This window comes from Elephantulus edwardii, unplaced genomic scaffold (assembly GCF_000299155.1).
Source record: "Elephantulus edwardii isolate Elephantulus edwardi_28Jun2011 unplaced genomic scaffold, EleEdw1.0 scaffold00138, whole genome shotgun sequence".
In the NCBI taxonomy this organism is placed as follows: domain Eukaryota; kingdom Metazoa; phylum Chordata; class Mammalia; order Macroscelidea; family Macroscelididae; genus Elephantulus; species Elephantulus edwardii.
In genome coordinates, this window is record NW_006399888.1 from 3,410,914 (window position 1) to 3,436,702 (window position 25,789).

The 25,789-nt window shown below is 43.0% G+C and overlaps 1 protein-coding gene across 1 annotated transcript in view; it reads left to right on the forward strand.

Moving 5' to 3' along the window:
* Positions 1 to 1,108: 1,108 nt before the first annotated feature.
* LOC102868694 (chromosome unknown open reading frame, human C20orf196) overlaps positions 1,109 to 25,789 on the forward strand; it is a 96,287-nt gene continuing 71,606 nt past the window's right edge. Inside the window, exon 1 of the mRNA XM_006894264.1 lies at positions 1,109 to 1,286. Coding sequence (XP_006894326.1) covers positions 1,109 to 1,286 — 178 coding nt within the window. The remainder of the gene's footprint in view (positions 1,287 to 25,789) is intronic.

The following is a 25,789-nucleotide window of genomic DNA, read 5'->3' on the forward strand; positions in this document are numbered from 1 at the left end:
ATTCAGAGACCATTACCCACTGACTTGGAAACCCCATGGAGTGGTGGAGTAGCTCTAGTCAGTCATGATTGGCTTGATGGCAGTGAGAGAGAATGGCTCATGATTGTGAGCATCTTTTCATATGTTCGTTGGTCTTTTGAATGTCATCTTTGCTGAAGTGTCTATTCTTGCCTTTTGCCCATTTTATTGTCTTTTTGTTGTTGAGGGTTTTTATTGGTATTTCGTTCACAGTCTTGTGTAAGCTGATTGGTCACCTGGTTTAGTTAACAATCAGCTGTGGGCTGGAAGCCTCTTATTTAAGTCAATTAGGACCTGGTGTGCAGGTGTTTGTATTTGAAAGTCAGTTGGGCCTGGTGTTAATAGTGTTTGAGAAGAACATTCTCCTAACGGAACAGCACTGGTCAGTCAGTTTGCTATACTAAGATAACTTAGAGTTGCTGTGACACTGAACACTGTGCCACTGGTATGTCAAATGCCATAATGGTTACCTATGGTGGACAGGGTTTGGTAAAGCTCCCAGATTAAAACAAGCTTGGAAGCAGGATTGGCATACACTTCTTAAACAACAGGCCTTTTGGAAACTTTATGAATATTAGAGTGACGATGATAGTTATAGAACAGGGTTCAGATCTTTTGTTCATCGGGTTGCTATGAGTCGTTTTCAGCTGTACAGCACTTAACAATTGTTTGAAAACATTTTTATATTTAATACATCAGAACGTTCCCCTTCATCATTAAATATTCTTATAGCCCTTACATTCTGGTATAACAGAGTTGCATTGGTCCTAATGAAACTTTTCTTTTATCACCCAACATGAAGTTTCTTTTCCAGCTGAAATTATTAATGATTTCTTACTGTGATGAGAGAATATTTGTTTCTCACAGTGAAGAAAATCATAAGTACTGGGCCTGAAGTTAAGACAAGAAGACCATTCATTATGAAGGAGACTAAATTATTCTGGTTTGGTTGTCATTTGTTTGATCTTTAAGATGTTGAGACTTCAGCCCTTGAAGCCCGGGCTCTCTGAAGACTCCTGTTATGCAATACTTTTTCTTTTGAATTATTTACTCTGCTCTTTAGAAATTATTATTTTGCTCTGGCAGGACTATGGCCGCCCAGGAAGCCACTCCAAGCAGCCAGGCAGAGGAGAGCAGCTCTTTGGACCTGCCATCAGCTTCTGACATAAGAAACTACGTGCTGCGGAAACCCAGCCAGGAGGTCAACAGCGAGGCATGGAGTTCTCTGGAAGCCTTTTCTTTTCCCAGCTCTTCTGATGTGGATCCAGGTAAGAAGCAGAGTTTAAAACAATCCAACAGGTCTGCAGGTCTCTGTTTCTTCTCTCTTTGCAAATAGCAGCTCTCTGAGGACTGGTTCATTGTCTAACGTTGAAAAACATCTTACCTCAGCAAATCTGTAGGGAGAGACTTCAAAGGGAAGCTCCCTGGTGTGGCAACCACCAGGGGTTGTTTCCTGGCGGCTTCTTTTGTCTTCAGTCCTCTTCTGATCTCCAGCCAAGTGCACTCAGCAGCGGGGCATACTTGATTCAACCAGTAGAAAGTGGAGCTCTTTGTTCATGGGGCTTGTCTCTTTCAAAACTCCAGCAGAAAATGTCAGTGTGAACCTGTTGTCCTTTTTAGGTAGTCATAATAGAGGCTTTAGCATTCCTTTTGTAAAATACCCTCTAGATTTAAGTAACTAGTCCATAAATTTCCCCGAGTGAATTGCCAAATCTGTTACTTAATCCTGAAGACAATCCCCTGGCCTAAGTGTGATCATTGGTTATGGATTGAATTGTGTGTCCCTCCAAAATATGTCTTGTAAATCCTAATCTCTATGCTTGTGGATAATGGACCTCAGGCAGCTTTCTTGTAAGAAGCTGTGCTGCAGTCCCGAAGACACAAGTTTCTAATCCATCATCTGCTCCATGGAAGAAAGATGGGCGATCTCCTTCCATGTGTTTAACTACCTCTGAAAACACTTGGCAAGGAGAGTACACAATAACAATATACTTACAGTCCCATTTGGGGATGGATTGTCTTTGTTATTCTAATGAGACAGGATTAGTTTTAGACACTCTCTTTTGAGATATAAAGAGATTAATCAAACTGATGTTGGAAGACCAAGACCTATGGAATTCTCTAAGGAACAAGGAAACAAGAGCCTCCTCCCTGTTCTCTTCATCCCCAAAACTGACAGAGGAAGCCATCCATAGGGTTATGGCCTGAGTTCATAATTCTTGCCACCAAACTATGCGAAAATAACTTTCTGTTTATCAAAGCTACCCTCTTATGATATTTATTTTATAGCAGCACTAGATAACTAAGGAAACTAGATAACTAATTCTTCTCTAGTTGCAAAACTCACCTCTAAACTGAATTCATTGGGAGCTCTGGTGGCTTAGTGGTAAGGAGTTAGACTGCTAACTCAAAAGCACTTGGTTCTAATCCACTAGCTGCTCTGAGGGAGAAAGATAGGCAATCTCTTCACGAGTGATTTACTGCCTCTGAAAACCTGCTGGAGGGTCAGCTATGGGTTGGTTCTAAATCAGCAGTACACAACAGCAATAGCATTACACATTCTTGTCCTGGAGGTGTTTAGACTGAGGCATGAGAATGTGGTATTAACCCTGCTGAACTCTAAAGTCATCAACTACAGCATGGTACTAAGCATGCTTCCCCACGGAGTTAGGATTAATTCTGTAAAGTCTTATTTAAAGTCTAATTAATTCTGGTATCTTCCAGATGTGAGTGCTCAGCCAATGTAGCCATTATTATTATTATTATTTCCAATACTAGTATTGTTTTTATTATTGTAAAACCCAAAAGATAACTTGTTGAATTTTAAGAAAGTATAGCGCTTAATGATGATGAAAGGAGCCTGGTGGTGCAACAGTGAAGCACTTCACTGTCAGAATTGTTGGTGGTTCCCAGTGACTTCATTGTTCTTGTCATCATTGCCCGCTGCCCTCAAGTTGATGCTGACTCATGGTGACTCTCTGTCAGGTTTCTGAGGCTGTACATCTTTTTTTTTAACTTTTGTGCGCGTGTACCGTCAAATCAGATCTGACTGGTACAGGAGGAGATTGTCCCTCCTTCCCCGGCAGAGCATCTGGTGGATTCGAACCGTGCACCTCTGGGATTGTAGTTGCAGCTCCTTGCCACTAGGCCACCAGAGCTTCCCTGAGGCTGTACATCTTTACACAAGGAGACTGGGCTCCATTTTTCTTCTCTGGTGGCTGGTAAATTTGAACTGCTGACCTTACAGTTAGTTGCCCAACACCAAACAGCTAAGAAAACCCTGTGAAGCGATTCTGCTCTGTCACACAGGGTCACGACGCGTTGAAATGTGTTTCACCGCACCTCACAGCAATAGCAGTGATAATTAATTCCGTGATAGTGAATGGTAGGGTATGTACCTGTCAGTGTCTTCAAGAGTCTGTGAAAAAGAATTCTCTTCAATTTTATTGTGATTTTGTTCTGATTTTCAGGCCATAGAGTAACCGAGCTCAGCATACCTCCTGACCACAGATTCCTTATCCCCTTCCTTTTGAGTGTTAATATCTTAGTTTATGGGGTTTTTTTTCTTCTTTTTGGTTGTTGTTGTGTGACGTTGAATCAGATCTGACTAGCAGGAGGAGATTGTCCCTCCTTCTCCATCGGAGCATCTGGTGGATTTGAACCATGTGCCTTTGGGATTGCAGTGCAGCTTCTCGCCACTAGACCACAAGAGCTACCTTTGAGTGTTAGTATCTTAGATACTTTAACTTCCCTTCTTCCTCCTGCTGCTCATACATTACTTTCCAGTCCCTAAAACTGATTTAGTTCAATGCCTCAGGAGATGAGCAGAATTTCCTGGGATATAGAAATGGATGTAGTTTCTCCACAATATCACCACCATTTGTTGTTTGCTGCTCTGTTGAATTTTACTATTCTTACTGGGGTGAGATAATATCTCATAGTTGTTTTGATTTGCATCTCTCTTAGAGCTAGGGATTTTGAACATTTCTTCATGTGTTTATTCACCATCTGAATATCTTCCTTGGTGAAGTGGCATTGAAACAGACAAGGAAGAGAACTGTATAAAAGGAATATATATATGAATGATTAGGTATTATTGGCATGACAAAGTCCAAAATAAGAATTGCATAGTAAAGTGGTCAGGGTGGGGGTGGGGACTGTGTAACAATGAAAGAATTTTTTTTTTTAAAATGAACTTGGAGTGGGGGCAGGGAGGAAAATGTGCAACAATGAATGAATGGAAATCCAAGTGCTGTATAAACTTTCATTAAAATCTCCATTTAAAAAAGAAAAGAAATGGATGCAGCTGACTACAGCTTTGGAATTGCCGCCCAGCTTCTTACCACTACAGCACCAGTTATTGTTTGAATAAAACTTTAGAGGTGTTGATCTGTTGTGATAATGGCTCCCTTCTTTTAGGGAATTCACTGTGGACTTGATTACCTCCCACACATGTAAGGTTTCCATGATTCCAAGTGGAATCTCCTAAATATCTTGTCTGAGAAGCAGCCTCTCCTAAGTATCTTTTTGTTTACTTGCCCTTTGTTCTAAGTCTTCTTTGTGTGTTCTCTTTATCTCTCCTTGCTTTTCTTGTGGAGGAGCCCAAGGACAGAGTCCTCAGCTCTTTTATCTGTTATCACTCATGGCCTGAGCAATCATATTCCGTTTCCTTGCCTTTAATACCCTCCATACCCTGATGAGCCCCAGATTCCCATTCTCCTTGTTCCTCTGCCTAACAGACCATTTGTGTACTTGACATCACCCCTTAGATTTCTATTCGATTTCCATCTTAAGTTCAGGCCAAAACAGCAAACTCACTACTGTCAATTCTGACTCATTACAACTCCGTGAGACAGTAGAACTGCCCCTTGTAGTTTTCTCTATGGAAGCAGATTATCAGATCTTTATCTCCTGAGCTTGAACTGCCAACCTTTAGAGTAGGGGAAGAGTGCTTAACCATTGTACCATCAGGCCTCCTCCTAGTTCCTCAGCCATCCTGTTAATCGGCACCATCCCCATGCCCCAAACACTTAAACACCTACCTGATTTTCAGGCTTGCTTATCTTGAAATCATTATTCTATTCACTTAGGCCAAAGGTGGAGAGTGATCTCCAACTTAACATTTGCTCTAAAACATCACTCTGTCAGCAAACCCTGTAAACTGCTTCAGAACAAACTTAGACTCTCACCAGTTTTGGGCACTGCAAAGCTCCTGTGGTCCACATCTTCTGTCTAATTCTTCTACATCTTCCCTTGTCTTTCTCCAATCTCTTCTCAACACAGCAGCCAGAGACATCTTTTTAAAATGAGGTCGCTTTAATCTTTGGTGCCAAACTCCATGAATATAGAGCAAATGCCCAAGACCTTATTGGTAGCTTCCTTATTGGTAACTTCCCAGGTCCTCTGTGCCCTGCCTCCTCTCTGAACTATATTGTTGTTAAGTTACCTAACAACATCAAGAAAACAAAATCTTCACCACTGGACCTACAGGTAATATCATGCTAGATGGTGAAAAGATTGAAGTTGTCAAAAATTCCCTTTTACTTGGATCTACAATTAATAACTATGGTAGTAACAGATAAGAAATCAAAAGATGTGTTTGTTGCATTGGGAAAAATCTACTGTTAAGGACTTCTCCAAAGTGCTAAAGAGCAGAGATACCCATTTAAAGACTAAGGTGTATCTGATCTAAGCCACAGTATTTTCACCTGTTTCCTCTATATCTGAAAGCTGGACAGTAAGTTTTCCTGAAGAAGAATTGATGCATTTAGCTTGCAATGTTGTCGAAGAGTATCCAGTATCCCACAGACACTCAAAAGAACAAGTTTGTTTTGGAGGAATTGCAACCAGAGTGCTGTTTAGGCAAGGATGGGTGAAGCTTTGTCTCAGATACTTTGGGGCATGTTTTCAGGAGGGACGATTCCTTGGGAAAAGACATGCAAGAAAAGGTAGAGGGTCATAGAAAGAGAAGAAGATCCTGAAAAAGATGGATTGGCACCGTGACTGTCACCATGGGCTTGGTTATGGTGGAGATTGTGAGGATGGTGTGGGATAGGGCAGGGTTCTGATCTGTTGCTCTTAGGATTTGTATCAAAAGAAAAAAAAACACAACAAACACCTCTAAGTGAAAATCAGGTCTGTATCAAGCATGAACTCAAGGTGGACGGTCCCTAAACTCAGGTCTGCCAGAGCCCTAATTGTGGAGCCTGGCTTACTCTGATCTGATCACCTTCGAACACATGTTCTCAAAATTGTGCAGGGTTTTTCCTCTCCCATGTGCTAATTGAGTTCACTTCCTTCCCATAACTGCGTGTTCATGACTGCTCAAAGCTAGACTCTCTCCCTGTCTCAGGCCTTCTGCACACTTTTACTGACATAATTTTAAACCATGCACTATTGCTCTGTTCACACAGTAGCGTCCTAGTCTGGGAATAGGTTTCACACAAGCACAGTTAAGGGTTTTGGGGTATCACTCTTCTCAATGTCAGCCATAATTTGTTTTGATCCACAAAGTTATATGCCTTTGCATAGTCAGTAAAGCACAAATAGACATTCTTCCGGTATTCTTTGCTTTCAGCCAGGATCCGTCTGATGTCAGTAGTGTTACCCCTGGAGCCACAACCTTTTCTAAATCCAGCTTTAACTTCTGGCAAGCTGAACTCAGATGTTTCTGGTCTGTTTTGAACTAGCAGCTCTGAGGGAGAAAGCTGGGCAGTCTCCTGCCACGTGAAGTGTAACCTCTGAAAACCCACTAGAGGATCAGCTATGAGTTGATTCTGACTCAAAAACATTGAGTTGAGTTCAACCTGTTTTGGAAGGAGTGCAGCTCCGTAGAAGACAAGATAGTGAAACCCTTTCTCATATACTTTGGGCCTGTTATCAGGAGGGACCAGTCACTGGAGCAAAATATCTTAACTTGGGAAAGCAGAGTGTCAGCAAGAAGGAGGAAGACACTCAAGGAGATGGATTGATATGGTAGCTGCGACAGTGGGTTCGGGCACAGCCACGATAGTGCGGATGGCACAGGATCTATGGTGCACAGGGTCCCTGGGAGTCAGAATGGACCCTGTGGCACATAACAATATTATGCACAGGCTTCAAGGGCTTCTAGACTAAGAAGTAGGAAGCAATACCAGGCACTCTCCTTCTGAATATCAACCAGGAAGAGCTCTCTATTCTCTTTGACAGAGATGACAATGATTTGATCCCAGGCTACCTGAGGGGCATTCCATTCCGTCAGTTGTTAGCTCACCAGCAGTTAATAAGCAGCACACGGGGGAAGCCGAGACCAGACTTTATCTCTAATAAGCAGAGCTTGGCTGTTTTGAAGTTACCAGCCAGCCACTCCCCATGAGATGCTGGCAGAATAAACAGAGCTTTTCACCTACCCTGGGCACAGGCTTAGGAAAAGCTCTTGCCTTTGCCCTTCCTGGTGAGATAAAGCAGAAACCTCACCGCGGAGGGGATGATCTCCCTGAAACGCTGTTTCTATCATGTCTCTGTTTTTAAGTCGCTGAATAACTTCCTCTTTCTTGCCAGTTTCAGGTCCTCCTTTTGAAGGCTTTGCCTGTAATCTGGTATAAAGGCATTTGTTTGAAATATTTGACAACTGGAGGTGTAGTCCACAGAGGGAGGCTGCTGTTAATCCAATGTGGCACCTGTCTGAGGGTTCAAATCTGCCAGCAGCTCCGTGGGAGAAAGATGGGCAACCTCCTCATGTGCATTTTTTAGCCTCCGAAGCATAATGGAGGGTCAGCTATGGGTCAGTTCTGACTTGATGGCAATAAGTTTATAGCAGTATTACAGTGTATCAGTAGCTGGTAAGGCCCTCCATGTCCACATCAGCTGCCTCAGGCCCCTGGGGTGTCCAGCTACACATTAACACAGGCTGCTCCTGCACTGAGCCAAGCTTTGAAGCCATAACTGTCTTGTTCTTCTCCTTGAAATGTACTCCCTCCTCAATCTCTCCTCCAGGGAAAACTGGATTGAATTCAGTGATAGATTAGGAGTACCAACTTGTTGGTAGACTTGAACCCTTTACCTATTCAAGAAAATCAGTTGCTTTGGAACCAATTCTGACTCAAGGAGAATGGTGCTGTACTCTGGGTTTTCAGAGGCTGATTTTTTTTCAGGACTATATTGCCAGGCTTTCTTCAGGATACCCCGAGTGGGCTTGTGTGTCCTGTCTTTGAGTAACAGCCATGTGTGTTAACCATTTGCGCCATCTAGGGACTGTTTCTCAGGTCCCTGTTTCCTTTGTCCCTTTACTCCTGGCCTGAAGAGAAGCATAAAGAAAATGGAAGAGTCAAGCTGAGCAGCAATTAGTCTCAGATACACTTTTCAGAAGCAAGACCACAGGTTTCCTGGCGTGCCTGCCTCCTTGTACTGTGGCAGCTGTGTGAGCTTCGAATCGCCTCACTCACGAAACCTTTGTCCTGGAGGCCACCCAAGATTCGGGACAAAGTGTCTCTCAGCTTTTTGCTTAGACAATGCAGTTGTCGGAAATCTCAGCCATTTCCTCAAACTTGAACTTCTGTCTCTAAGCCATCAGGGCTTCTGGCTGAATGTATACTGCAGGATTATAGTGAACACACCAAGTCTTTGATGATTAAAGAGCAGCTCTCAGTTTAAAGTAAGAAGAGGTTTAATGGCCCCTTATTTTTCTTTCATAATCTGTCAACATCCCAATCTTCAAAGACCATTTTGTAACCTGTGGATTTGGGTGTTTCATCCAAGGAATTTAAATTTAAATATGCTTGTGTTCCCCCACCTCCTTTCTTTCGTTTACATGATAGCTGTTTGGAATTCCATAAACTTTTCTTTCCAAAAGAAAACTCTTCAGTTTAAAAACTTACAATAAAATTTATATGATAATTGTAGGGATCCAGATGTTTGTGTATTTGGGCTTTTTTGTTTTTTTAATTAGTAATGAGAGCTCTAGTGGCCTAGGGGCAAGAAGCTGGTGTGCAATCCTGAAAGCACATTGTTCGCCACCAGCTTCTCTACAGGAGAAGGATGGGCAGCCTCCTCCCATGCAATTAATTGCCTCTGAAAACCCACTGGAGGGTCAGCTATGGGTCCCTTCTGACTCAGTGGTACCCAATGACAACAGTCAGGGATAGGGGAGCTCTAGGGATGTTGTTTGTAGGGATTTGTGCTGCTAACCTATCTGTCCTGGAGAGGGTGAAAGCAAGCTGCTTCTTGGAGGCAAGGATTTTGAGGCACCATCTCACATATTTTGGGCACGTGGCCAGGAGGGATCAGTCATTGGAGAAGGGCATCATGCTTGAAAGAGTGGAAGGGCAGCTCAGAAGAGGAAGACCCTGAATGAGATGGAGTGACAACAGTACCTTGAATAAAGAGGGTAGATGTGTCAGAAACAGTGAGATTGGCTTAGGATAGAGCAGGGTTGAGAGCTATTTTACGTAGGGTCGCTATGAGTCTCAGTTGACTTAAAGGCACATAAAAACAACAACCCAAAGACCGCACCTCTCCAGCAGTTCAAATCTACCTGCCGATCTGTGGAAGAAAGATGAGTAGTTTAAAGCCTCAGAAAGGCCCTGGAAGGTCGACCAGGAGTCAGTTCTGACTGGATGGCAGTGACAGAGAGCAAGTAATAGTCAAGGATATTTTAAACATGTGAATAGTACTTGAGATATTTTCATTTTATAGGTGTGTGAGATGATACGTAGCTTCGTGGCTAGCACCAGTTGGCTCTGAGTTAATGTGTGACTCACGTTAACCCCAAGTGTGTCAGAGTAGATAGACCTCTGTTCCATGGGTGCCAGGCTTTTGAAAGTGGCTCCCCAAGCCTTATTTCTGAGGTGCCTCTGGGTGGGTGCGTATGAACTACCAGCCACACTTGAGTAACCGAGTGCTTCACTGTCCCTTCCGGAGACAATGGCCAGTGCATCATCAGCTAGACCTGTGGTCCAGGAAGGGAAGAAAGAGGCAATGATTGTCAAGCCAGTTCTGAGAGGTGACTGAAAACAAACTCTAGTGCCCCGTGTCCCAGATCGAGTTGGTGGGTTTGATCTGGCAAGTTTGGGGTGTTCAAGTCCGGTTGCTACATCTATGCAGTTGTTGCGTCTTCATGAATTGAGTTGTAAAGACTCTACTAATTGGGTGGAATTCTCAGCCCCAAAACAGAGCTGAAAGCTCAGTAAGCAGTTGTCAGAAGCGTGAAATGTGTCCTAGTGACATGGCCCAGGTAGTGACAGATAAACCATGAGCACGTATCCTGAGGCACCTCAGAACAAAGGCTTGGTGACTGTTTAGAAAAAAAGCCATTATGGTTGCTGTGCTCTTACACATGGGTTTCCAGGAGTCAGAATCAGGTTGAAGGCAACTGGTTTGTTTTGAGTTTATATGACTAGACGCTGTGACAGTGTCTGGGCCAACGGTTTTCTGATTTCGTCTTTCCTTTCAGCAGTTCTCTTTGCAGCCTGGGCCACTGCCGTGAGCTCCAGGCTGCTGTGTAGTCAGTCAGCTTGACATCTCCACTTAGATGCCCCTAAACCCTTGGCCAGTGAGTTAATTCTGACACGTGGGGACCCTGCATGACTGGATGGTGAATGCTGCATGGAGTTCCGCAGGCTGGGAATCTTTATGGAAGATCTTTACTGCCACAGGCTGGCCGATGGGTTTGTACTGCTGACCTCCTGATAAGTGTTAGAGCCCTTAACCTCTTATTGCACCAGGGTCCCTTTGGGCCTGTGGTTTTCAAACCATGTTCCAGGGAGCTTTGGGGTCAGGTCTGGGGGCAGTGATGAGCTCATAGAGACCCTGGACCCTCCATCCTTGCCCGTCCATGTCAGCTCATTTCCATTGTTTTCTTCCATGTAAGCTGTCATCCGAAGGAAGGGTGCCAGTGTCAGGAAGAGTGTGAAAACCACCACACTCATCTACTTTCATTTTGCGGATAAAGAAGTAGAGTGTTTCCATGGTAATGAAGAGATTCACTCAAGGTCAACAAGCACTTCCTGTGTCCTGGGTGATTTCCTGAGCAAACTGCATGTAACGGTGACCTTTCTCGTTTATCCCTTTTAAGATGAATCGAGGTATTTATTAAATTGGCTAATTTAAAAATAACATTTAACAGTCATTAAAGATACTGATAGTTTAAGAGGCTTAGTGTTTGGGTTATGGTTTTCTTTTTTTTCCTGAAAGCCCAAGAGAGCCAGTTGCCATCTCTGACAGTTCTGTTCTCTTTTCATTTCAAGTCAGGTGCACCTGCTGTCAGAGGAGAGGCTGGTTTACTTACATCTGCTTTGCTGGCAGCTGTTGTTGCAGCTGAGGAAAAGACAGGGTTCAGGTCCTGAGCTGCACCCCAAGGGCGCTTATCTGTCAGTGCAGCTGTCCAGCAGTGGTCTCAGGGTCTGACCTGATAGCGTTCTCCAAGGGCTTCCCCAGACAAGCATTTTGTTCATGACTTGTCACTTGGCTGTGTCTTCATATGAAATAAACAGCTGCATTTAAACATACACCGTCACTGCTATCATTCTTTTGTTAAGTACTTGTGAGAAAAAGACTCTACACAATTAAGGACGAAGAAGAGTTTATTATTTATTGTACACCCAGCTCTAGGCAACGTCAAAAACCCCTCAAACTCATTTCCTTTGTGTTGGATCTGACTCATAGGTGACCCGCCAGTGTGTTTTCAGGACGCTGTGCATTGGACGGGAGGAAATGGCTCATCTTTTTCCTACAGAGCAGTTGGTGGACTAAAGCTTTCAGAGTTGTGACCTTTGAGTTGACAACTACGGTTGTCTGTGGTCTATGCCACCAGAGCCCCCTCCAGGCACCATCCTGTGCACTTCATACCATTGTTCCATTTGATGTTCAGACAATCCCCAGGGAGTAAACAAGAGTCATTATCTTTATGTTGCGCATAAGTAGAGCTTTAGAGAGGTTACATATCAATACGTTATCCAAAGGAGAGGAGAAAGCTAGTGCTCAGACATGTTGTTGATGTTGTTATGTGCCATTGAGTCACATTGTTATGTGACTCACAGTGACCCTTTGTATGACAACTCTGAAGCCTGCCCTGTCCTCAGCCAGTCTCACTGACTCCGACACACCTACCCCCCTTGCTCCAGTTACTGTGTCAATCCAGCTCACCTGGGTCTTCCACTCCTCCCCTGGTCTGAGCATGATGTCCTTCTCCAAGGACCAATCCCTCCTGGCCACATGCCCAAAGTATGTGAGACGGGGCTTCAAAATTCTCACCTCCAAGGAGAAACTTAGTTTCATCCTTTCCAAGACAGACCAATTTCTTTTCTTGGTAGTCCATGGTATGTTCAAGACTCTTCCCCAGTACAACAACTCAAAGGCATCAATTCTTCTTTTGCCGTCTTTAGTCATTGTCCAGTTCTCTGATGCACAGCAAATAATTGTAAAAACTATGACCTACATCAGGCACACCTTAGTCTCTAGACTGGCATCATTGCTTCTCAGTATTCTGGAGAGGTCCCTGGCAGAAGATTTTCCCAGTGTAATTTGTCTTTTGATTTCCTGACTGATGGTGCCAAGAGTATTGATTGTGGAGCCGAGCAAGCTGTAATTATTAACAACCTCAATCTCTTCTCCATCTAACGTGGTGCTACCAAATGGCCCAGTGGTGAGAATCTTTGTCTTCTTGATATTGAGCTTCAAGCCACATTGAAGACTGCAGTCCTTGACCTTCTGCAGCAAGTGCTTCAGATCCTCCTCAGTTTTAGCAAACAAGGTTGTGTCATCTGCATAATGTAGGTTGTTGATGAGTCTTCTTCCAATCCTGGTGCCACATTCCTCCTCATAAAGCTCAGCCTCCTCAATGATCTGTTCTGCATATAGACTGAAAAGGTATGGAGACAGGGCACATCCCTGACACACTCCTTTCCTGATTGAACCGTGCAGTGTTTCCTTGCTCTGTTCTGAGTACTATTTCCTGGTCCAAGTATAGGTTTCTAATGAGCACAATCAAGTTCTTGAGGAATTCCCATTCTCCTCAAGGTCAGCCACAGTTTGTTGTTATCCACACAGTTAAGTGCCTTTGAGTACATAGTCAATGAAACATAGTGTCAGGACTTTAAAGAAATTTGGACATCCAGGTCTGATGAGATACTAAGCATTAAATTTTAAGTTAGGTACATGACTATTCACTAAAAGGTTAGCAGATTGAACCTACGCAGAGGCACCTTGGAAACAAGGCCTGGCAGGCTGTTTCAGGAACATAACAGCCTTTATAATTCTGTTGATCAGTTCTGCTGTGAGCACATACAATGGGAAAGTCTGCTGTTGGGGACCTCTCCAAAGTGCTAAAGAGCAACGATGTCAGTCTGGAGACAAAGGTGCATCTGCTGGTCTTCTCATATACTTGATATACATGAACAATGACTAAGGATAATAGAAGAAGAATCAGTACCCTTGAGTTGTGGTGCTGCAGAAGAGTATGGAATGTACCCTGGACTGCCAAGAAGATGAACAGGTGTGTCCAGGTTGCTCCTCGGAGGCAAGGATTTTGAAGCTCTGCCTCACATACTTTGCCAGCAGGGACCAGTCCTTGACCAAGGGCATCATGCTTGGAAGGGTCAGCACAGGAGAGGGAGATGCTGGATGAGATGGATTGACATGGTGACTGTGGCAGTGAAGGTGGGTGTGTCAGAGATGTGAGACTGGCTCAAGACAGAGCAGGGTTCAGAGCTATTGTACATACTATGAGCTCTGTACACTTAGGGGCTTCCTGAGGCAGACTCAGCTGGATAGCAACTGACAACAATAGAAACAGTTACACTTTAAGCCTTAACTATTCACAGTTACTCCTTTAGGTCCATGCTACCTTCTTTGCCCTGAGTATCTGCAGCCTCCCTGAGCATCCTCCTAGGGACGTCCATAGCTTTTGGTTGACTAGATCTGTGTCAGGTGAGCCCCACCTTCACCTCTGGTCTTCCTTCCAATTGTTGAGGAGGTTCTGAGTACCTGCAGGCTTATCCCAGAGAAGACAATCACTTCTTCACTCGAATATCTCACACCAGGAAGGGTCCAGCTTCTTGTGGTTATTAAAACCAAGGGAAGAAAATAAGCCAGTGACTTGAATTCTGATTTCTAGAGTGAACGAGCCCCTTGATAACTTTTTCTCCCTAGAACACGAACTTTCTCCCCTCACTCTGGAACACTTCTTACTTTTGGCCATTTGCCCTTTGCAGGTAGAGACTGTGCTTTTTGTTAGCTAAGTTACTGTACCTTACCAGCCCTCAGTCCTCCCTGGAGTTGTTGAAAAAACTGGGTAGCCCTTCTAACATGGTTGGAATGACAAAAAGCCACTTTATGATAATGTAACTTTTAAGGGTAAGTGGTATTGTTGTTTTTTAAAAGAATACTTATGTATTTTTTATTGATTTTCATACAATAATTCATAGACTTTGTATTTCATTCATTTACATTGTGTTTCATACACTCATTCATATATGTTGTATTATATAGAATTAATTAGTATTGATATAGGCCTATTTTTAAAAAATATTTTTACTCCCAGAGGCACACGGTTCGAATCCACCAGATGCTGTGCTGGGGAAGGAGGGACAATCTCCTCCTGTACCAGTCAGATCTGATTTGACGGTACACACACACACACACACAAAATAATAAAATTCAAAAAAATATTTTTACTATTTTTTATGTGTGTACCGTCAAATCAGATCTGACAAGTACAGGAGCAGATTGCCCCTCTTTCTCCAACAGAGCATCTGGTGGATTTGAACTACACACCTCTGGGAAAGGCCTTTTTTTAAAAAAAATAAATTTTTTTTAAAAAATTTTTATTTTATACTTACAAAGTTCATATACATTTTTTTGAGGGGGTAAGTGTTTTTTTCCATTTATCCTAGAGTCTGTGTGTATGAGGGGCAAAATTCATGTTTTACTCTCCACCTAGGAAATCACACTGTGCCTCCTTCTAAGACTAGACCTTGATATGAAGGTCAAGGGTGCGAGAACAGTGCATGGATCATTCTAACTCCCCTGTTTTCAAGTCAGTTCCCACAACAGCAAGCCTTCAGGGCAAGGCTGTAAATCTTCATGGGAAGAACCTGCTCTACCTTTCTATGGCATAGTGGCAGGGAGGTTCGAACTGCCAACTGTTTGGTTAACAGCCCAACCCTTAATTTAATGCACCACCAGCTCTCCTTGACACATAGTAGGTGCTCAGTAAAACCTTGTCAAATGAATAGTTAAAAAAACAACAACAAAACCCAACATGCATAAAGTATTAGTTGGTACCTTACTCCCACTTTGTGCCTTTTATCATCAGTCATTAATTTTATAAATTATGTATAGGAATGATAAAATGATGTGACTAATGGAATGCATAAAGCACAATATATATATATATATAAAATGAAGCATAATGTATACAAATTTTATACTCAGGCCAGTGTTGTCATTGTTGTTATGTACCGTCAAGTTGGAACCAACCAATAGCCGACCCTCCAGCAGGTTTCCAGAAACAGTTAATCACGTGGGAGGAGACGGCCCATCCTTTGCCCAACCTTCTCCCACAGAGCAGCTGGTGGCCTCGAACTGCGTGCTTTCAGAGTTACAGTGCAGCTTCTTGCCACTAGGCCACTATGCAGGCCAATATTAAAATATTTTTTAAAAAATTTAACCTTGACTTGATCTGCATGAAAAGATTTCTATCCCAAGCCGCACAGATTTACTTAACTCTGATTTGGAAAGGCCTTACCAGGCTGAACTTGTCTTTCCGTAAACACCTGTATACCCCTCACACCATCATTGCCTGCCCCCCCCCCTTTAATAGGAACACAGCAGAGAAATGAAGCGCTGTGAGGTGACTTGATAGTATTAAGGGTACCTTTCGGAGCACTGGTGGGTTGGGGTGCACTGTGTTGGGCTCCTAACAGAAAGGATGGGGGTTTGACTCTACCAGTGGCTCCACAGAGAAAGGTGAGCGGTCCCTCCTTGTAAAGATTCACAGCCTCAGAGTCCTGCTGGTGGGTCACTCGGAGGTGGAATTAGCTCCACAACAACGGGTTCTCCATTTGGTGAGAGCGCAGTATTTATCCTTATCCCTCCATTTCTACAGCGTAAAGGAAGTATGCTCCTGGTGCAGCTATTTCTTTGATACTTAGGCAGAAAATATTTCTCTACTAAGAATATGAGACTTAAGGCATTCCTTGGAGGAAGTGCAACCAGAGTGTTCCTTAGAGGCAAGGATGGTCAAACATGACCTCATAGACTTTGGGCATGTTGTCAGAAGGGCCAGTTCTTGGCAAAAGACATTGTGTCTTTCCATGATGCAAAGGGAGAGGGTCAGAGATGAAAGATGACCTGCAACCAGATGGATTGATGCAGTGATGATGAGCTCAAGTGGGGTTGAGACCATGAGATTGGTGCAGAATAGAACAAGGCTTCAATCAGTATGAGTCATAATTAGGGAGCTCCGCTGGCCTAGTGGCAAGAAGCTGTGCTGCAATCCCAAAGGCATGCGGTTCAAAGCCACCAGCCACTCCGCAGGAGACAGATAGGCAGCCTGCCTCCCTGCAATTAACTGCCTCTGAAAATCTGCTGGAGGGTCACCTGGGGGTTGGTTCCCACTCAACGTTACACAGTACACACAACAATAGGGAGCTCTGGTGGCCTGTTGTTGTTGTGCTGTCGAGTCGCTTGCGACTCATAGCGACCCTATGTACAACAGCCCTAAACTGTGCTCTGTCCTGTGCCAATCTCACTGTCTCTGACACTCCCATCCCGATTATCCCAATCACTGAGTCAATCCACCTCATAGAGGGCCTTCTCCTCCTGCGCTGTCCCTCCACCCTCCCAAGCATGATGTCTTTCTCCAAGGACCGGTCTCTCCTCACAACATGTCCAAAGTATGTTAGACGGAGCCTCAGAATCCTTGCCTCCAAGGAGCCACCCGGTTTAACCCTTTCCAGGACGAATCTGTTTGTTTTCCTAGCAGTCCGTGGTATTCTCAATACTCTTCTCCAGCACCACAGCTCAAAGGCATCCATTCTTCTTCTATCCTCCTTGGTCATTGTCCAACTCTCTGATCCTAGTGGTAAAAAACTACGGCAGTGGGAGAGGGATGGGCAGTCCCCTCCCGTGTGATTATCTGCCTCCATCTGCGAAGGAGTCAGCTATGGATTGGATTCATCTCCACAGCAAACAGCAACATAAGTTATAATTGACTTAACAACAAAGGTTCCTGTTACTATTATCTTAAAATGACTGTGTTGTGATCACATTTCATAGGGAGTTGTGGTGGCCTGATGGGTAAGAAGTTGTACTGCCAGCCCACAGGCTTGTAGTTTGAGTCCACCAGCTGCTGTGAGGCTGAAAGACTAGCTCCTTCCATGCGGTTTCACAACCTCGGAAAATCCACTGGAAGGCCAGTCCCAGAGCGCCTAGTAGAAAAAACAAATTTTTTTAAAAAATATGAGGAATTTTACTCGTGCGTCAACATTATCTTAGAAGTAGAATTTAGCAGAGAATGGGTTAAAATATATGTTTTATCCAGCCAGAGCAGCTTCTTCCAAAGTTGGCTTCAATTTCCTGCTACCAGATAGCGTTTGGATTTGCTGCCCTCTAGTGACAATTTGTACACATTCCTGTGTTCTACTGCGAAAAAGACATCAGCTGGGTTGTTAAGCTGTTTTGTGTGCATTGCAGGTTTGCACCTGCTGTATTTGATAAGGTCTAGCTGTCATTCAGCTGCTGCTGTTGTAACTAATATACTTACAGGGGTTGATTTCTGTTTCTTGTACATTGTTGATTTCCTTACTGGAAAACACCAAGCTTCCTATTTGTTTGCATTGCTCAGTTCTGGGCAGAAAACTGATTGGTACTTGATAGGGACAGGGCCCATCTGAGAAATTGCTCTGGTAAACTCTGTCCTAAAGTATGTTATAGGGATATCCGGTAGCCTAGTGGGTAGGGAGTTGCGCTGCCACCCCAAAGGCACACGGTTTGGATCCACAAGCTGCTTCATGGGACAAAAATGGGCAATTCCTCCCAGTTGTTGTTAGGTGCTGTTGAGTCAAGTACAACTCATAGCAACCCTAAGATCAGCAGTCCTGACCCTTCAGTGGGTTTTTTTTGGGTTGGGTTTTTTTTAAATTAATTTCAGTGAACATTTACAGAAATTTTGGATTTCCATTTATTCATTGTTGCACCTTTCTCCCCATCCATCCCACCCCCACCCAATTTGCTCTCCTCTTTGAAAAGTGAAAGAAAAATTCCTTCATTGGTATACAATCCCCCCACAACCCCCTATCCCCACCCCGAGTATACTCCACTCTGCAACCTTCATTCCTTTAGTGGGGTTTTTAGAGGTTGTATTGAGGAGATCATCTTACTTGGAGCCACAATCAATACACTTGGTACCTGCAGTAATACCCGCAGTCAGGCGATCAGGAGACTCACTGCACTGGAAAAATCTGCAGTCAATGGCTTCTCCAAATTATAAGGGAGCTATTCCTTGGAGAGGGACATGATGCTAGGAAGGGTGGAGGGTCGGTGAAGGAGAGGAAGACCCTCAACACGGTGACTGTTGCAATGGGCTCTTGTGGCACAGGATAGAACAGGGTTCAGCACTTTGTTCATAGGGTTGCTATGAGTCGTACTTGACTCAATGGCACCTTACAACAACAACAGTGATGACAGTTTGAGCACTAAGCTGTGCCTGATGCAGGCCATGGTCTTTTCATTCACTAGCCTTGCCTCTGAGAGCTGGGTAGTGACTAAGTATGACAGAAGAAGAGTTGACGCCTTTGAACTGTAGTGTTAGAGAAGAGTAATGAATATCCCATGGATGTCAAGAGAACAAACAGATGTCTTAGACAAGATGCAGCCGGAGTCCTCATTGGAGGCAATGGTGGCAGAGCTTCATCTCACATACTTAGGGCATGTTGCCAGGAGAGAGACTGTTCCTTGGAGAGGGACTTCATGCTTGGAAAGGGAAAGATGGTGAAGGAGAGGAAGACCCTCATATAGGTGGATTGACAAGTACTGCAACAATGGGCTCAGGTGTTTCAGAAATTGTGAGGATGGCATAGGATAGGACAGGGTTCAGAGCTGTTGTTGTGTGCCATCAAGGCAGAGCCAGCTCATAGCTGACCCTCCAACAGGTTTTCAGAGACAGTAAATCACACAGGAGGAGATGGCCCATCTTTCTTGCGAGGAGCAGCTCGTGCATTCAAACCACTCTCCTTTGAGTTATTCCTACAATTCCTCACCACTAGTCCACCAGAGTTCCCTTTCGAAGGTGCTGCTGTTGTTATGTACTGTTCAGTCGGGACTGACTCATAACTGACCCTCCAGCAGATTTTCAGAGACAGTAAATTGCATGGAAGTTGATTGCTCATCTTTCCTATGAGGAGCAGCTGGCAGATCCAAAGCACATGGCTTTGAGTTGTCAGCACAAAACTCTGGTGGCATAGCGGTAAGGTAAATGGTTCGAATCCGCCAGCCACTGTGTGGGAGAAAGATGAACAGTCATCTCCCGCGTGATTTACTGCCTCTGAAAACCTATGGAGGGTCAGGTATGAGTGGATTCTGAGTTGATGGTACACAACAACAACAACAGACCACCAGAGTTCCCCTTTTGAAGGTGTAGTCTCTACAGAATTCCCATGTCTTTAAGGATTTGTGGTCTGAATAGGTACAGGAAAAGCGAGCTCGAAGGCATACACTGCTCCAAGAAGTTTGGCCCCTAAACCAAAAGTGGCACCTCTCTGCTGGTTCAAGTTCACCAGCAGCTCTGTGGGTAGAAGTTTACATCCAGTTTACAACCTCTGAAACCTGGAGGGTCAGTTATGAGTTGGTTCTGACTCCATGGCAATAAGTATAGTACAAGAAAAAGTTCAAAGTCCTTTTAATGCTTTTAAATCTGAATGTACAGAATGTTAAGTTGATTGTGATGAAGAATTTTGTTGCAAGTGGTGGTTGTTTAATTTACTTCCAAGTGAGGGTAGGTTTACATAATATTAGAGCAGGGCTTCAGAGATGGTGACAACCCTCACCTCTTTGAATATGTGTGGCTTTCTGCCAATCTCACATGTCAGATGCATGAAAGAACTCACTAGCCTCTTGTAAGTCTCTTATTCTAGGGCCTCAACCCATAATTTTTCCTATTCAGTTTACAATAGTAAATCACCCAAATTGCAAAGCTTCTGGTGTTTTACTGTTTAGATTCATTGACCATGACAGAATGAGTTTAAAACTCTGGACAAGTCAGAGCTGTTAAAGGACCCCTCATGGTGCTGTGCATAACATCTCAGGCTTTAGACTGTTAGCAGTTAGATGTTAGCAGTTCGAATCCCAACTACTCTTGGGGGAGGAAGATGAACAGTCTTACCCAGTTAAGATTGGTAGCCTCAGGAATCTGGTAAAACCAACTTGACTTCTGTGGATTTGAGTTACAAGAATCATTGAGAGAATAAAATAGGCAAGCTCAAAATAAAGGAGGACAAATTCACACAGTGCAAGCTTCATCACTGCACAAAGCAGAATTAAACAGATTCTTTGAAGAAAAGAACATCTATTTGAAGGGGGATATCAAATATCAACTTAATTTCCTGTGTTGGACTCCTCTATGAAAAGGTTAGCTATTGAAGGATGCTCTTATGTTCTGAGTAAGACTAAAAATATGGTTTAGGATGTATAAGTGTGCATGTTATTTTACATTTGCTAGGCATAATAATAATATAGAATTTTATCAGATCTTAGAGGAAACATTTTAGCTGCTTTTATTAAATTTTCTTATGAATATTCACAAAATTACCTGTAGAGTTGAAAATTAGTTGTTTTTTATTTTATGTGTATGTGTGTGTGTGTGTGTGTATTGTCAAATCAGATCTGACTGGTACAGGAGGAGATTTTCCCTCCTTCTCCAGCAGAGCATCTGGTGGATTCAAACCGCACACCTCTGGAATTACAGTGCAGCCTCTTGCCACTAGGCCACAAGAGCTTGCCAAAAATTGGTTTTTTTAATTGACTTCTTTGCCATAGTTATGAATGATAAAGTATAGAGAAATATGCATAATAAATAGTAGATCCTTGCTTGGTTATAACTTCAGGTAAGCACATTAGTTTTTCTTTCATAGTTTTTCCAAAGAATTCCGTACATTATCCCTTTGCCTTATCTTTGCCTGTAGATTCTCAAATAAGTCCCTAAATATAAATTTGAGTTACTGTGCAAAGATGCTATCAGTGATCTTTGTGGCAAAGTCTATGGGTAGCTGATTTCTTCTTTTAGAGGCTGGGTTGATTGAAATATGCTTTTTCAAACCTGGACATGATGAGTATGGATTGTTGTTGTTGTTATGTGCCGTCGAGTCGTTTCCGACTCATAGCGACCCTATGCACAACAGCCCTAAACCCTGCTCTGTCCTGCACCAAACGCACCGCCTCCGACACACCCATCCCGATTACCCCAGTCACCAAATCAATCCATCTCATAGAGGGTCTTCCCCTCCTGCGCTGTCCCTCCACCCTCCCAAGCATGATGTCCCTCTCCAAGGACCCGTCCCTCCTGGCAACATGTCCAAAGTATGTCAGACGAAGCCCCAGAATCCTTGCCTCCAAGGAGTAGCTTGGTTTAATCCTCTCCAAGATGAATCTGTTTGTTTTCCTGGCAGTCCAGGGTACATTCAGTACCCTTCTCCAGCACCACAGCTCAAAAGCATCCACTCTCCTTCTGTCCTCCCTAGTCATTGTCCAACTCTCTGATGCATAACAAGCGATTGCAAATACCATGACACCTGTATCAGGCGCACCTTAGTCTCCAGAGAGACACTGTTGCTCCTGAGTACCTTTGAGAGGTCCCTAACAGTATGGATTATATGATAATAATTCTTTATGACCATCCCAAGACAGTAATAGCCTGAGAAAAAAATAGTTTAATAGGATCCAGAAATTAGCAAAATTATTTTAGAATTGATACGTTGAGTATCAGAACTCTTGAAAATTGGTTTTTCTAGCCATTGTGTTAGCCCCCAATGGGGGAGCATGGTGTCTAGCTACCTTAATTCCAGACACATGGTCTTGCAAATTATCAGCAGCTGTAGGATCAATATAAGAGAGTGCTTTCTATACTGTGAGAGAAGGTGGTGATGGTGGCAGAGGGATTGTGAAGAGACTGTGGCATTAACTGTGAAGAGACTGAAGCAAGCTGTAACCAGAGGAACCCTGGATATGAAGTCCACAGTTCAAGGTTTTGCTTGCTGGATGATTGATGGGAAAGCTGACTTGTAACAGCTCTGAGATAAAGTCTGCTGGATTATTGAGGAAATCAGAGGCATTTTGCATTTGTGCTGTTGAACTGAACCTGGACTTTGACTATTTTAAGAATTGTGCCTTGTTAATTTGGTTTGGGACTGCTGGATTAAACTTGAACTTTCATTGTGAGATATTCTTTGCCTCCCCCACTCTCCAACTTATTTCCCTAATAAACCACACAACTGTGAGTAAAATTTGTGAGTCTTTCAATGAATGTCTGTTCCAGTGATTGGTAAAAATAGGTGCAGGAGCATGAAGGTGGCATGTCTGATTATGGCGCTATTTGTATGGTAGTGTGGATATTCTTGATGGGGAGGTTTCCCCTTTATGAAGCAGATAGAAGTCAAACTCGCTCAGTCCCACATTGCATCTGCTCCTTTTACAATACATATTGTTATAAAGAGCATTTTCTCGGTACATTTGATAGGAGTGTTGTGGAGAACTAGAGCTAACTATACTCTTTATTCTATAAAGGATGTACTCACATTACCATCTAGTTCTTGCTTTTTTTTTAGGAGAAAATGGAGTATTTTTATTTAATTTTGAAGTCTAAAATTGGCAAAACATGCAATAAAGATGCATTAAAGATAAATTGGTGATTGGAAGTTAAAAGTTGGGGAACGATGAAGAAGGAAGTGTAATTGTTGTTGATTGCAGTCAAATTGAGCATGACTCATAGTGACTCTCTGAACAAAAGACTCAATGCTTTTCCATAACTATCATCATTTCTCCAACTTCATAGAGTTTCCAGAGGCATGTAGTTTAGGAAGTGGATGCCACTCCTCCTTCCAAACCTGTTTTATAACAGGGAGCTCCACCAAACATGGTCCACAATGGGGAAACCATTGTGGTATTTGATATCCCTGTGGCACAAGGTTCAGCATCACAGCAAACCCAGGTTACTTCATACAGCACATTGACAAAGAGTGTGTGCAAAGTGGAAGAGTGTTCCTCCAGATATAACAGCACTAGCCTCATTTGGAAACAGTTAAGTGTCATCAAGACGTATACAATTTCTATTGAACTTTGCACAAAAGACCTGAACTCTGTTCTATAACTAACATCATTTCTGTGCATGTATAGAGTTTAGCGTTTCCAGAGAAACCTAGTTTAGGAAGGAGATGCCACTCCTGCTTCCCGACTTGAATCTATTTGGAAGCTCACCCAAACATTGTACATAATGGGTAACCATTATGGTATTTGACATGACTGTGGCACAGTGTTCAGCATCACAGCAACTCCAGATTGTTCAGTACAGCAAATAGACAAATGATTGTAGTGTTACTTGAAGAATATTCATTCTAAAATGAATAAATTGGGTCCTCAGGCTGTGACCACCAGCAAAACCTGACCAGCATCCAGATGTTAGCACCCAACTCCAAGAGTGGAGGCTTCAGTCTCCAGGCCAGCCCGTAGACACATTGCCTCACTGACCACCAGCAAAACGTGAGCGCCATCCAGACACTACTTGCCAACTCCTAGAGTGGAGGTTCCAGATTCAAGACTGGCCCACAGATCCATCCCCTCACTAAAGGCTTTTAAAGACACACCCTTTAGCAGGCCTAGTTCTTGCTTTTTAATCATTCAGTAAACGCTGTGTTTAAGAAGGTCCTGGTGGTACAGTTTGGAATGATGGAAAGTAAATGTCTTTCCTGCCACAAGATTGTGGCCATAATGAGCACCACTATCCAGAAACAATTTATGATGTCTCTCCAGCTATAACGGAGCTCCAGCTGAAAGTCTTTCTGTAACTCACTTGTGGTCTCTTTCCTACTGAAAAGTGACGTGGTGCTTTATCACATGGAGCGATGGTGTTTCGTCACGGTACACGTTTGCTGTGTGAGTTAGAACATGGGAGGTGAGTTGAAGGATACTTGGTCTCTCTGAGTATTACACTGTAAATCTGGCTGTGACTTTTCAAATATTAACTCAACCTTTAACAGGATGAGAAGTTAAAGTTATTTACAGATTGCCAAGAAAAACTAGAAGAATTTCAAGTGTCTTTTAGTATATGCACCATATGTAAGAACTAACTCAGATGGATCAAGGAACTCAGTGTAAAACCTAAAACTATAAAGATCGTCAAAGAAAAAATTGAGGCAAATGTCCTTTAACAGTTGTTGTTGTTGTTGTAGTTATATGCCATCAAGTCTCCTGTGACTGTGTACAGCAACTCTGAAGCCTGCCCTCTCCTGAGCCGGTCTCACTGATTCTGATACCTACACCTGTTGCCCTAGTTACTGTAGCAATTCATCTCATCCGGGGTTTTCCTTTCCTGCACTGTCTCTTCACCCTTATAAGCACAGTGTCCTTCTCCAAGGGCTGGTCCCTCCTGGCTACATGCGGAGCTTCAAAATCCTAGCCTCCAAGGAGGTAGAAGCCCTAATCAATGGCAATAATAGGTATTAAATATAACTGAAAACACACAGTCAACAGAAGATAAACTAGATGAGTGGGCTCTCCTATATGTGCATCAAAACACTTTTTCAAACCTACAGACTCGGGGGAAAAAGTTTGACAGTGGCACATCTGACAAAGGACCCATCTCTAAAATTTCTAGAGAAAACTAACACCTCAACAAGAAAAAACCCCCAAACAACCCAACTATAAAGTGGGCAGAGGACACGGATAGACACTTCATCAAAGAAGACATTCACATGGCCAACAAACACGTAAAGAACTACTGAAAATCATTGACTGTTGTTATTGTTGTTGTTGTTATGTGTCACTGAGTCAACTACAACTCATAGTGACCTCTTGATCAGATCTGAGCCCTGCCCTGCCCTGTGCCGTCCTCACTCTCTTGACATACTTGAGTCAGTTTCTAGAATTACAAGTCAAAACAGCAACATCATCTCACCCCAGCAACAATAGCAAAGTTCAGTATGACAGCAAACAACAAATACTGGTCAAAGTATAAAGAGATTGGAACTCTGATACACTGCTGATGGAAGTGTAAGATTTGTAACCTTTATGGAAAACAGCAGTTTGACACTTTCTTAGAAAGTTGGGAATATCGTTTGATCTAGCAGTCACACTCCTAGGTTTATATCCTAAATATAAAAGAGCTGTGACACAAAATGACATACACATGCATAAGTTTATTACAGCATTATTCATAACAGCAAAGAATTAGAAACAACCATTTGTCCATCAATAAAGGAATGGTTAAGGAAACTATGGTATAACAGAACAATGGAGTATGATATATAACTAAAAAATGATAAAAAATTCATGAAATACTGTATGAAATGGATGAATCTAAAACAAATTATGCCGCGTTATATAAGGCAGCCATAGCAGGTTAATTATAAGACCACTAATAGAAAAAGCTAAGAAAAGGTTTGAACCAAGATAGATTCAATCTTGGATGGCTAACTGGGATGAAAAGAGAGGAGAAGGTAGTAAACATTAGTAGATAAGTGAAGGGAAAGGAAGCGTATAGAAGAGTTTGATTAGACATTATAATAAATTAATTAATTATCATTAAAAC